The 14,445-nt window shown below is 39.8% G+C and overlaps 1 protein-coding gene across 1 annotated transcript; it reads right to left on the reverse strand.

Annotated features, from left to right (window-relative positions):
• Window positions 1–2,732: 2,732 nt before the first annotated feature.
• Window positions 2,733–4,463, reverse strand: LOC145489452 (protein kinase C theta type-like). The gene is made up of 4 exons (XM_081468424.1): window positions 4,432–4,463; window positions 3,863–3,971; window positions 3,324–3,478; window positions 2,733–3,111 (listed from the first exon to the last, which is right to left on the reverse strand). The coding sequence occupies exons 1-4, from the start codon at window positions 4,461–4,463 to the stop codon at window positions 2,925–2,927; spliced, it is 483 nt and encodes a 160-aa protein (XP_081324550.1). The 3' UTR covers window positions 2,733–2,924.
• Window positions 4,464–14,445: the final 9,982 nt, after the last annotated feature.

Here is a 14,445-nt window from a genome sequence, read left to right on the forward strand (position 1 = left end):
ACTTGGATAAACATCCTACCAACACTGAGATCGGTAACACAAAATGGGATCACGTGCCGAACTCGTTTTTGAGTGATAAAGTGTTTTTAACTGGTTATGGGGTTGCTATGGTGGCCTTTTGCGTCACGGAAATGTCCATGACTTGTCCACTAATCTCAAATAAACTTCTGCCTTTAAACTAGGTGTCACGTACTTGGTAATGTAATATGGATTTTCCAGGTGTCCATCTAATTGAGGTGTTTCGTCAAGGGAGGGGTGTCTGTACGTTGCAGCAAGATTCTTAAAGTCTTTAAATCTTGGAATGCCAAGTTTTGAACTATCTTTGCAAATCCTCATTGAAGCATTTTCTAGCCTTACTCATTCTACTGATAAACTACTGTTCATTGTCAAACGAGCTCCACTGAAATTAAATGAGCCAGTTTATTGCAGGTGACACCATAACACTCAGTCCATTTGGTTTTGGTCAGTCGTCAATGAATGAAACATGTCTGCTATCGTCGATCCAATACATGTGAGTAATAGGCCCATCAGGATCTTGAACTGACTGAAAATAGAAGTGAAATAGTTGTTACCAAGGAAACAATTTTGATCTTTGAGTGTTGGCCACTGTATTTTCTACGGCATGGTATAAAGAACGCTCGTGCGAATACAGTGAAAACACAAGCGACTCGTGCCATATTTCATGGTATACTGACTCGAAAGTGTTGCATAACTAGTATTTATTTGACCACTACTTATTCCATAATAGATCCGTTAAACAGTTGTTTACCTGATGATTTGGCTGATAGCGGTGTGCGTTCGCAGTGTATTCAACATTGAACGCGAATTTGACAGTCTTTTCATCAACTTGTTTTGCAAAATTACCTTCTCCTTTTTACGGTCAGGAAACAACACATTATAATCATAATATTTGTTTTTCTTGATCGAGGAGATAAAAGCGCCTTTTATCAGTATGATGAATAGGTCTGGCAGTTCAAGATTGGGCTTTTCCTCAGTTGTTATTTTTCGCACGACGATTCTGCCGTCATCTAATTAAATAAACTCATATCCCTTCTGGAACCGGGGTAGGAAAATTAAGAAGGGTTTCGGGTTACAAGATATTACCAAAACTCATCCGCTACCTCCCCTTAAATCAGCTTGGCAGCCGGCCAGCAGGACCATGACATTGAGGTCGACGGCTATGTTCTTTATCTTTTCTTTGTGTCTTTCAGGCTTTTCTGTCAAGCTGATTAGTTATTATTCCGAAGATACCTTACTGTAGATGTCACACATGAGAAAAAGCACGACAGAGTTAAGTCAGATCTTTCTCAGAGATAGATCCTTTGTATTAATGGTGCCGATATTTGAATAACAATACTTATACATCCATAGCCTCGCATTCATGTGGAAGATTCTTTGCCTGAAAACATCAGCACGAGGCTAAGGATGTACAAAGTAATGTTATCTAAATTATGTAAAGGGTCTATGACGTAACGTATTACAAACGAGTCATGTGAAGTTATAAACGACAGTCAGTTTGTGGAAAGCATCTCATATGAAATGACTCACTGATTTAATTTGAAAATACGTATGAACACAAAAATGGAGTGTACGTGTGCTTCTGTTATTGGCTCCTTACATTGGAGCAGCCTTTAAATAATCAAAGTAAATGTGCTCAGTTGCATGTTGGGGTGGGGAGGGGTGGTATAAGGAATAAACCGCGCCGGTCGGAGAGTATCGCTTAGTATAGGTAGGTAAAAATCAACAGTACTACTAACAGTAATTAAAAGCACTTTGCTTCAAGAGGCATTGAACCCGATCACAGATGCAATTCTGCTGGCCGTACATGATATCAAGACAGCACGTATCCGGCAGTTTACGATTTTCTTCATTTTCACTCCATTCTCTAAGACCGAGATCATCAAACCCTTGGCTTCCATCTGAACGTATTTTCAACGTGGTCAACTAGCTAAGAATGTCACTTTGTAAAAACAGGATCACAGACGAACTGCCGCGTCTAATAAACCTGTTCTGGTATAATGGCAGGAAGACAGGTCATACGTATAACAGCTACAACACTAGTCAAAACTGACTACGCAACGTCGTGTACTGCTGCAACGTTCGCCTTTGAAGACATAAACTAGTTTGTTGCACACAGACTGTCAGAAAAATGTGAATCCCATGGAGGAGGTTTGGCGAGAGAGGGGAGGGTGAGAGGAGGCTAAAACGTTTTCCGGCTGTGGAACCTGGTGATCTAGTGCTTTACTCTCTTTCTTTGATTCTCGTCTCTCGGAGCGCTCAAAGACCATTCAGCTTCACAGGTTACCAGTCTGTTCACACTTTTACTTTTACTTATTTTGAAGTTTTAAACCAACACACAATCTATCACCATGGCATCTCATGGATACTGTTAACATTAAATTGTGTCCTGAGTACAATATTACAACCAATGGTTGTAGTCTTTTTTTTTTACGATCATCGGAGAGAAACATGGTTCTTACATTTAGAGGCAGGCATCTCCTATCTTCTGTTACCTTGTTAGGAAGGCTTTTAGTTTTTTTCTTTGACCTTAGTTAAAAAGTTTCTTTGTTGAGCAGCGGCAAAGGCTTAAAAATACCCAGTGTTTGCGCAATTGTGCGCGATTTTAGAACCATTTTCGAAGGGCGGAGTGAAACTCTCTCTAGAAGCTAAAACTCTCATGTAACTGAAGATGTTTCGTCTTTCCTCAGTCATGGCCAGGACAAATGGCGAGGAAACTGAACTTTTGCGTCTGTTGTTGGAGTTTGTGACTCACACGAGTCGATTGTTTTGTTCATATTTAGTCTTAATGATATAAAGCCTGAAAATGTGGCAGCGTTCTTTTTCTCCAGAACCATTAATTCGAACATAGTTGAAATTAGTTCAGAAGTTGTCAGGCGGCTTTGTCACAGATCAAATCATTTTTCTTAAGGAGTGATAGTATTGTCGGTCGCTGAAATGGAACGAGAGACACCATCTTCATCGTTAATGACTTCAGCGGAAACACACGAAGCAGAGTAAGAAGCGGAAGTACAGGGAGTCTTATTGGAACTCTCAGAGGAACTCTCACAGGCAGGACAGGACTTCCCTTGTTTCTGCATGTTTGCCTCACACCTGCAAAGATAGATCACGACTTAATTAAAAGAACAAACATATAGCACTTGTCTACAAAACAAACTTTTTCGCTGCCAACGAAACCTGATATGACACCCTCGAAAGTGTGACAGAATGACTGGCTGATGTCTCATCTCGTTCAGAATTATATCATACAAATTGCATATTCTACAGTATGTATGTAAATTCGTTTGTTTTAAAAGAATCCTTACTCGAGCAAAATTCTTTTTCTCGGATTCCAGGGCGGCTTGATGTTTCGTTGTTCAAGTTGGTCCCAGTTTAAGGACTGGAAGAACTCGTGTTTTCTAATCCACGGGTTTGATCCACCCTTGTAACCAGCCCTTCTCAAGAGGTTCGTTTCCAAGAGCTAAAGAAAGCAAACCAAGGGTAAGATATTGTAATTCTAAGAGACATCTGTATTGGCTAACGAGGTGTTTTGATGAGTGCGAATGTCTACAATATCTAGAATTATGGCAGCTGAAAAAAAGGCATCAGTATTTGAAGTTATCTTTTGTACAACCCAGTGAAACCCTCGGTTGTTTAAACATAAACTTAAAAATGTAGTTTAAAAGTAACTTTCCACTGATGTAATAAAAAGAAGTTGTCTTTGTATGAAGAGGCTAGGGAAAAATGCATGTCAGAACAGCTGTCGTAAACTTACCACATAAACTGTAGTTAGCTCTCGCTGAATATATATAATCGTTAGTTTTGGAATAGAAAATGAAATTTACTCTGCACTATGTCTACCTACCTGTGTTAGTAAATTCCAAGCAATCTGAGACAATTCACGCTTATATTCCACCTCGTCCGTACAAATGGAGTTATAGAGGTCTTCAATGTCTTTTTTTATGAAACGGCATCTGTTCACGAAAAAAATGAAAACACATCAAACCGGGCATGTTAAAGGCCTTGATTCATGGTTGCTGACGTCAGATTAGAGTCCTATTTCCCAGTCCTCCTTTGCAAAATGGCGGCGTTTATTCATTACTCCAAGGGATATCGGGGGTAGACTATTATATATTTTTGTTTGTTACGCGTGAAAAAAAAGAAAAACAAGCAAAACAAGGAAAACTGTTTTGGTTTACGTTTTTCGATTTTGTATCTAAACAATTAAGTGGTCGATGCAAGGGTTTTTTCGACTTCGTCAACACTAAACACCGAAATTTACCATTTATCCTAAAAGCATCGAAGTTCTATCATCGAGTTTCTGAAAACTGTTAATTACAAGAGAATCGACAGCTGAAACTAAAGTCACATCTAACTTGGAAAAGCACAACTTCTGTCACAAACCATGGATGTGAGCATATAGTAAAGCATCACTCCAAGCGACCACCAGTCACAACAGGAATCATATGGCTGGTGTTCAATTACCTCAAAAAAAGTCATAATGAGAATCAAGACGTCATCACGGTTGTATCATTGATTTTAATGTAGCGAAGTGTAAAGAGCATGTCGAGCGACACTTAACAGGATGAGTCAAGATCTCAGATAATAACACAGAAAGATTAAAACGAAAAGCAAGGCAAACATAAAGCTGTTTGTTCATCTCGTCACCAATTGGACTAAAACGACGTCAACGAGTCATTTTTCTCAGAGGACGAGCACTCAAACTCGCGCGAAAATCACCTCGCGAGAGACGCGTCTCCTCATGCAATCTGATTTTTAGAGCGACATAAGTGTGCTTGCCTTCTTGCGTGCTCGTGTGCTCGTGGATGTGTGCTCGCGTGCTGGCTGACTAACACTAGGGAGTTTACGAAACCACGACGGCGAAGCCGAGGACAACGTCGATTTAAACATGATTTTATATTTTATCCACGAATCTCCCGATACTGCTCTACAGTCATTTACCTTATTTATCACTGTCAAAACTATCGCAAAACTAAATCCGGAACACAGTGACAAATTTGAAATAAAAATTAAAAAAATTAGCCGTCGTGGTTCACGTTCTCCAGACAACGCAAAATTTGGTCAGTTCACGTTGTTGTCTTGCAGGGGACGGCTAAGAAATGTACCAAGAATTATAACGCACGTGCACAGCCATTGTACTGCTCATTAATTCTTTTGTTCCATGGCGTTCCCGTTGCCGTTGCCGTCGTGGTTTCGTAAACTCCCCAGTACTGAAAAGAATGCGGGACAGTTCATATTTTAGATCCTTCTATTCGATAGCATAGGTCAGACGTTATTATTTCTAATTATTTGTTATTTTTTGATACTTGAGGTTAGACATACTTCAGGCGCGATAAATGAAGGTGTCCCGGTTTCCCAATCTTCTTCGATTTTCTCGCCCAGCCACATGTCATCCACTGCTAGACCAAAGTCGGCGAGTTTGAGGTGTCCCTCCTCATCCATAAGGACGTTCTGAAGCTTCAAGTCTCTGTCGTAATAATATGAAAAATAGAAACAGTTACAAGACTTTGAAGTGGCTTCCATACAAAGTAGTTCTAGTTCCCCAATATTAGTGCAAGCTCAAAACATGAGAGGACTGGGTACAAGTTATTTAAATCTATAGCAAGTCACCGAATCATCTTTGACAATTTAAGCTCAAAAGTAGCAAAATGACCGACTTGTAAAAATTAGCTAAGCTCATAGAAATGACCTGTCTACTCAATCCATACAAGCTTCTATGACTTGCATATATTAGGCTTATATATTATTAGCTTTGTAAAATCGACGAACTTTTAGAGCTTTTGTATGAATTGAGAAATATTAGTACAGTCTTGTTAAGAAATGTTAGCGCGGTTTCAATTGCGTGTCGTTAAGCCAAAACAAAGGCAATCGCTTTAGCCAATCACAAAGAACACAGACAATCCACTGAACCAATAAAAACTCGAAGTAAGTACGCGAAGCGCGGGAAAACGTGTACGAACAAGTAACGATTGGTTTTGGTTTTGGTTTTACTTCTGGTTGGAAAAAACAGAATGGGCGCGATATTTTTTTGGGCCAATCGGGTAGCGTGATATGTGCAAAGTCAATTACTTTTCAAAACTCAAAGGAAAACCGCTCTAGTAACCGCACTGTACTCTAACCTTGTTATGTGGCTCCTGCTTATAGCCGATATAACGCGCGCTGTGATTGGCCATTTGTAGGGCATTATTCTCCCGTAATGCCCACGGGCCGATTACGGGTCCGCAAAACCAAAGCAAAAAGCCATATAATAAACAACTTATTAACCTCTAACGTTCGGTCTTTATGGGAAAATCTCAAACCTTGCCCTGCCGTATTGACCGCGCTATCGCTCAGTCAATACGGCAAGGCCAAGGTTTGAGATTTTCGCATAAAGACCTCAATCTCGGTTAATAAGTAGTTAGCATTGTACGTATTCATGTGTGTGGTAATTAATGAGAAACGTGCTGTAAAATGAAGCAACTTCGATTTTACCTATGGACCACTCCTTGCAAATGGAGATACTCCAAACCAGAGATAATTTCAGCGATGTAGAATCTAAAACCATAAAGATTGAAAACATCACACTAATGAAACTATTTAGTATTATTAGATCAGAGACCATTATAAAATGGGGTTACGCTTTAAAAATATCGACCATCAAATGTCTGTTACCATCCAAAGAACCATTAAGACACTTCATCTTGACTTTGTTTATCGTGAAACGGATTGTTTCTAATACAGTTATTTCTCCTCGTATTCTATGCCAGAAAGGCTTAAAGTTTTAAATGCCGCAATCTAGCTTTCTTCACACATTAAGAGCCTATGAAGCTCTATGACTGAAAGATAGTCTTCTTCTCTATAGATATTAATTGCGCGTCTGTGAACTTTTGAGTAGCAATTATATATTAACGACTCGATGACGGCACGGCGCCACAAACTTGTTACATATTCAATTTCATCCTACCTCTCTTGCAATTCGCTGAACAGTTTTTTGTGTAACTCGAAAACGTTCTGCAGTTATAGTTACAATATTACGAAATACAAAGCCGCCTTTAGCACGCCAGGGGCATTGCTAGAGAATAATAATCTCGGATACTCTCCACTTCCGGGTGCGTCACGTGGCGTGTTTGGACCAATCGCATACGGGAAAGAAATATCTATCTATCTATCTATCTATCTATCTATCCATCTATCTAGGACAATAAACAGAGACTTCTGGACAACAACAGAAATGAGGTCGCTGCAAGATCGTCGGACAATCATCAGACTTTCAAACAAAGCTAAGTTCTTTTTCCCGTGAGTTACACGATAACTCTAACTGTAGTTACCCAAAGCAAAATCAAGCCCCCCGTTACTCCCTCCCCCGGAAGAAGGGGACCTATCTCCAGAGGGGGCTGGGGGGTGGAGGAGGAGGGAAGGGAGGGGGAGGTAGAGCATGCAAAGTTAGACGACTGTTCATATAACTTATTTACACTTGGCAAGTTTTAAACGATCAATTGTTATATACCCTGTGTTTAGTCGTTACACTTTTTTCTCTTCTTGAATGCTGGGAAACTAAGGAAAATGTATCTAATTGATAAAGTGGTATTCGATTTTCACATACCTTATAAAAGAACTCTCCACGAAGTGCTGACAGAAAAAGATTCCAAGTGGAATTACCGAGCTCCAAGATTTTTCTCTCGATCGCGTAACTGTCTAGATCAAATTTTTTCATTTCTTTGACGGCATAATCCATTTTGGTGTCATTTTGCCGATACAAGCTAACCTAAATAACAAGAGTAAAATGAATGCGTTACTGTATTGCCATGATCTGCCTTTGGGGTGTTTTATATAACACCAACCCACACATACAATACTAGTTCTCTGAAATGTCTAATTTTCACATAAAGCTCGCTAGAAATTAGATTAGAACTGTCAGAAACAAGGCTTCTCCAAGGACTCTACGAGCAAACACAACAAATTTTAAATTTTGTGGACTAAAGAATGGCTAAAGATTGGAATTCCTGAACGATAGTTATCCTTAATTTTAAATTTTCCTACTTTTCCGAAAGCTCCTTCTCCAAGGACTTTAACCTCGGTGCAGTTGGATAAATTGTTGAGCCACTGAGCATGCACTTCCTTTCGACGAACTTTATTTTCCTCACAGTATTCGTGCTGTTCTGTGTTCTTTCGTTTTGTTGTCCTTGTCTGAGCAAAACAAGCACAAGAATGTATCTGAACCTTTAACCTTTAACTTGAAGACTTTAAAATCTCAGTGCATAATTTACACTGGTAATTCGTGTTAGCGGTATCTAATGCATTCGCGCGAGATTTCATCTCGCGGCTGACCAAGCCCTGCGTTGATAGGAAAAATTTGTTCTGAAAATGCCACCTAACTGATGGAATTTATATCGACTGGTTTGGCGTCCACATTCAATTATTTCCAGTTGCCAGGGTCCCTAATGTAAATACTCTATGCTTTCCTCGGTGAGACGTTCCATTGGCCGGGCGAGGGACGAGTTTTAAGAACTTTTTTATTTAACTGATAGACATAATTTTCATTCTTATCAATTTTGTTCTCGTTCTTTTGTACAACTCTCGTAAGACAATTGTACAAAAGGGTCAAGAAAAGAAGAGCGAACAGTACAACAAACTTACGTGGCGCTATCTCCTCCCTTATGAGATGATTCAATCGATTTGTGTTTATGTAAAAACAATTAGAGGGATAAGGATTTTTCGGTAGTTGTAACCTCGCACCCTGAGAACATACATAAACTAAAACTTCCTAACACCTCTCATTGTTTTATTTTGACGAATTTTCTTGTTGTGTTACAAAGTTACTTTCTCACATGACAATTCTCAATTCCTAAGGTAATCAAAATATACCTCTGTCAGGCACTTCAAACTTACAGGACTATGGTTGAGGGAAAAGCAGGTCAGTGCACCCGTCGACTGGGAGATGTGAAAGACTAGCATTGACCTACGTGGATTAGCAACGTACACCGCTGGTCATGTTGATAAGCTGTGGCTCACCTGTGGAACCCTGTGGTCTACTGACACCTTTCTCTTACTCAATCTCTTACCTTCTTTTTAACTGATATCTCCTCTCCCTTCACTGTATTGTCGCTGAAAACCAAAGAAATAAGAATTGCTTTATTATGATTGGGTTTATCTTGGAAGAAAAACAGTTTCTCTTCGTAAGAGGACTAGCATAATTCGCCGAATAAGCTGCTACTACACTCGGGGGCTAATGTACTACAGCCATTTCGCCAGCATCTCAGATTCTCGCGAACTAATCGAGCGATCGAAATCGCTGCAATCGAAATCAAATTTCGAAAAATCATTCCTAATAATAATTTGTAAATCGAAATCGCATTTCTGATATCACATATTCCATCGCGATAATCGCCAATTTTTTTTTTTGCTGGCTCCAGCGAGTAACACCTCGAGTCGCTAGCTTATAGGACAGGTGTGTTCGTGTTCTTTTTGAGCTAAGTCTTTTGATGTCGGCATGTACTGCAGCTTAATTTTTCGTCTGCCTTTTCCTAAAAATGTAGATAAACCCTTTGCGGGAAAAATACCTTACGTTCTTAAGCATACTTCCTATCTGGTAAACAAAAAACGCAAGCACTACCAGCGATCTCTGCTCTGGTTTCTTTTCCATTGCTCCGTTTTACACTCGCACCCAGTCGCACGCAGCTCCAGGATGACGTTCGCCAACTTACACACGTGACTAAATACTATGATCACGTAAATACTATGAACTTTCCTGCGTTACGAATTTATTTCGTAAACGACGTCAAAATTTGATAGGATGTGTCGGAGTCAGCGCTACGTGCTATCTAACTTGTCCGGTAACTAAGCCGAGTTCGTTGATATTCATTTAATTATGCTTCAAAGTAAATACGAATAAATGGTCCGCGCCATCTCGCCACGCGCGACCCTGTTGTTTACACTGTTGCCGTGAACACGGTCCACCGATAAGACAAACGAATAAAATGCGTTTTCTTTCTACTCATAACGGCTGGTTTCATTATACTGTGCCAACGCCGTTTTAAATTTTGCTAAAACGATATTGAAAATTGCTTTTTCTGTATCGCGATCATATCAACGAAAAACGAAAGTCGTAGAACGTTTTACAATAAGCCGCCACCATTGGAGAAAGCAGTTCACGGAGTTCAAATAATTTTCTCTCATTCGACATTAGCGAAGTATTATGTTTGTTGTTTAGCCTTACCTTTCATCGCAACGATTCTTAGTAAAACGTCCAATCACGTTGCTAACAGCAATGAACGCTAACCAGCAGGTTACAAAAACCATTTTCTACGTTGATAGCCGAAACTCCAGCCACAACCGAAAACCTGGATTTGTTCTGAAGACTGAAATGTGTGTGTCATAATAAACGTTGCGCTCGTGCGCGCGCGATAGAATGTGGTGCTACTAGTTTGATTCTGGAGACCGTTTTATAGAAGAGGACAGAAGAGAGGGAAAACGATAGCGGCAGAAGCTGAGGACTCAAAGATCTCGCTGACAATTTGGCATGAAAATCTTGCGCGCAACCCCTGTCATCCTTCATGAACCCGTGTAATGTTCAGTCTTGAGAATTGACGAATTGTTTTTGCAGTGATTTTTGTAAACTCCTTTGTTCTCCAGATCTCATCGCGTTTACAATGTAAGCGGGTTTACTTCCCGGCTAAAAAAATTGCCAAGGGTGTTCGCTGTCAATCGTTACCGCGTGGTGCAGATATGGATCCATTAAAATGATACTTGAGTGATGAAGCTGGTAAAATTTCGGTAAATAAAGTGGCAAAGTTAATTGAAGGCAATTTATTGAAGGTGACTGAGTGATACGGCTTCAGTAGCGCGGGTATCTAAATCAATGTTTGCCCACAATGCCGCGATGTCGTATTGAAGTTTTTAGAACATTGTTAAACCGTAGAAACCATAACTCACAAAAATTCTTCAAAAAGAACGACAAAGAAAAGAGAGGGTTCACAGCAGGACTGACCACGTGGTTTGTGATGTAGCTTTATTTTTATTGGCATGTTGTTGACAATTCTGACAGTTGACTTGGAATGGCTTTCTTCTTCAGTACTACACTGATACAGCTTTCACAGAGTTAGAGACAACCCTTGGAAATCGATCTCTTTACATTTTGTAAATAACGGATCATCGTACTGAAGAATTTTGACAACAAGGAATCTTACCAATTGCGAGGTAACGGAGAACACAATGAAAGACGTAATTTATTTGTAGAGTTTGTATTACACTTGTTAAATACTAACCGAAATTTGCTGGACGGTCAGCGGTACATCTTAGTATGAAAACATGGCGCTATTGGCGGAGCTGCGCGCCGTACCAGATGTGGAATGAATCTCTTCAATCAGGTTAGTAGAAGCCGGTTATTATCTCTACAACCCTGAAACGCCAGGTTGTATTGAACAGTGAATTAAACGAATTATCCAGTGCTAAATTCGACATCCCTGGCCCACTGCAAAACTAAGAGAAAATGGGTGAAGATATGGAATGTAAATATCGAAATATAAGTTCAAATTTTTTAGAGGAGACCCTTAGAGTTGAGATAAAGTGGAAGTATTCTAAGTGGAATAATGCACTAGTCAATTCTGCAGACTTCACACTGTAGACCAAGTGTAAAATTGAGACTGCGGACTGCAGACTGCAGACCAGGGGTAAAATGGAGACTACGGACTCTCTGCAAACTGCAAACCAGGGGTAAAATGCAGAATGCAGGCTGCAGACTGCAGACCGGGTGAAAATGCGGACTGAGGCTAAAATGTACACTTGCAGACCAGGGATAAAATGCAGACTGCTGACTACAGGACTTTAAAGTATATATCGTGTTGTTTCCATTATCGAGAGCTAACTGTAAGCATGGTGAATCAGGGTAATCGAAGTGATTACCTCTGAACTCTTGTTAGCCTGAGCATCACTCTGATTGGACTGAATATCACTCTGGTTAGCCTGAATATCACTCAGGGTAGCCTGCTTATGGTTAGCTGTCAATGATAAAAATGGTAACATGATTCAGTCAAAAAGTCTACAGTCTGCAGTCTGCATTTTACCCCTGGCCTGCAGTCTGCATTTTACCCCTGGCCTGCAGTCTGCATTTTACCCATGGCCTGCAGTCTGCATTTTACCCCTAGTCTGCAGTCTGCATTTTACCCCTGGCCTGCAGTCTGCATTTTACCCCTGGTCTGCAGTGTGCATTTTACCCCTAGTCTGCAGTCTGCATTCTACCCCTGGCCCGCAGTCTGCATTTTACCCCTGGCCTGCAGTCTGCATTTAACCCCTGGCCTGCAGTCTGCATTTAACCCCTCGCCTGCAGTCTGCATTTTACTCTTGGTCTTCAGTCTGCATTCAACCCCTGGCCTGCAGTCTGCATTTTACCCTTGACCTGCAGTCTGCATTTTATCCCTGGTCTGCAGTCTGCATTCCCAGGAGATGGACTCCCATATAAAAAGGCTGGGGTGTTCGTCGTACCCTTTAGGGACTAAAAAAGCAGTTTTGGTACCTTCTAAGGTGTTAAGGCTCAAAAGGTTCACAGTGGGCCAGCCTTTAAGGTTCCTTTTAGAGTATTGAGCTGCAAAAAATAAGACAGAAGATAACTGTGTCGTTTGAGAACTGGTACTTCTTAGGGGTGAAAAACATTTCAAGTCACACCCACCAAACAGGATCTTGGCACCTCTTAGGGGGTCTTTTCAAAATTTCCGACGAGCACCCCTGCCCTTTTTATATTGGAGTACCCCCCTCCCTGATCTTCATTTTGCCCTCAGTCTGCATTTTACCCTCAGTCTGTATTCCACCTTCAGATTGCATTTTAGCCCTGTAGTCAGTCAGCAGTCTGCAGTCGGCAGTCCGCGTTTAATACTGACTGTAAATCTTCATTCATGCTCATTTAAATTTGTGTTATTTTTAACTTAATTTGTTATGGACTCAAGATATCAAAGGAGTTTGTAGTTCGTCAAGAATCCTGTTTGAGTAAGTTATTTATGGAGTTCTTGACGTTGTACTGTAAAGAAAATTTGTATTAACTGATACGAAAGTCATGGTAACATGTGCAATAAGCTGAAATTATTCTGCTTTACTATGAAAGGTATTCAATGAAGTGAACTCTTCAATCTTCAATGGCAGTGATAGAAAGCAGAGGCTGCCAGCATTATTGACCCAGTGGTATTTGTTGGGAAGTTAGTCGATCTGGCAGCCTAGCTAGTTGACACACTTGGTGAGTAAGGCTATTTTAATCAATTTAGTTAGCCTGTAATACAATCATTTTAAATTGTTAAGTATTTGATGATTTAGCATTGGCATCATTTGTTTCCATTGGACTTGAAAAGCGCCATTGGGGGAGTGGTCAATTAAGATATTTAAATATAAATTTTTAAAATTGTTAGACAGAGAATGTTGTCATATTTTGAATTTGGAAATGAATAATCCTAGGTAGTGTTCATCAATTTACCAGTCGCTGGAAGGGTCCAATTATAACAAACTTACTCCTTGTTATCCAATCACAGTGCAAGAATTCTCTGAGCTATGCAGACAAACACAGCAACATTTTATCCCAATTTATTGAACAAGGCTCCAAACGATACCAAGAGTTAATCTAGAAATATTTACAATATATTGTAGGAGTTAGGACAGTAAAAAGGCCAATGTCTTTGCAAAAATATTAAATTAAAATGAAATTAAACAAGTTCTTTTCTCAATTAATATCGTGGTTAGTAGTGGGTGCTATTGAAGTTAATGGACTCAATGAACTATTTATATACAAATTTTTGGCAGTGGCTCACATTATGTGCCCCCTTGTCATCAACTGACAATCTTTCTATCATCTTCGGAGTAGTCATCTGTCATTTGTAAATTACTGAATGGTAGCAGTAATCAATCAAAACATCATCTTCAAGTTTAATTTACTAGCTGTACTTTTGAGTACAAATTGCCTCTGTGTCCTTAAATATATAACTGAAGCACGCATAATACTGTGGCAGTTGCGCCTATTTCAGCTGGTTCAGATTCGGTACATTTAAATAGTATTGGTCGTTACATTTAGTCATGTCCAACCCCACTATGTAAATGCCTATTATATGTCTCAATTCATTAAAAACTGGATCACTGGATAATGCAATTCAAGACTTTTCATTGGCTTAGCCATCATGGTATATGAGCCATTATACCATACTCTACAAACATGGTAAAGGTACGCATAGTTTTTTGGGGGCGTTTTTAATCTATTCTACTTTCCTATATTTTGGGGCATTTTCAATATCACAATTACTGTACTCACGCTTGTTGGATATGAAATTATAATGTCCAACGTGCGCTCCTGGGTTAATATTTAAATATACAGGTGAGATATTGTCTGGTAACTTGCCTGGCACATAACTACGTAAAGTTTGTAACTGATGAAGGTTTAAGAACCGTCCAAATGTCTCTAGATTAATAACAAAAAAA

The sequence above is a fragment of the Orbicella franksi genome, chromosome 6, assembly GCF_964199315.1.
Source record: "Orbicella franksi chromosome 6, jaOrbFran1.1, whole genome shotgun sequence".
NCBI lineage: Eukaryota > Metazoa > Cnidaria > Anthozoa > Scleractinia > Merulinidae > Orbicella > Orbicella franksi.

What these genes read in the sequence shown, in the direction of transcription:
- LOC145489452 (XM_081468424.1), bottom strand. Translation starts at nt 4,463, where the DNA reads ATGATTCCTGTTGTGACTGGTGGTCGCTTGGA. An exon ending in CTTGGAATTTACTAACACAG is followed by an intron (nt 3,479 to 3,862) that starts GTAGGTAGACAT and finishes TGCTTTCTTTAG; the next exon opens with CTCTTGGAAACGAACCTCTT. An exon ending in AGAAAAAGAATTTTGCTCGA is followed by an intron (nt 3,112 to 3,323) that starts GTAAGGATTCTT and finishes CTATCTTTGCAG; the next exon opens with GTGTGAGGCAAACATGCAGA.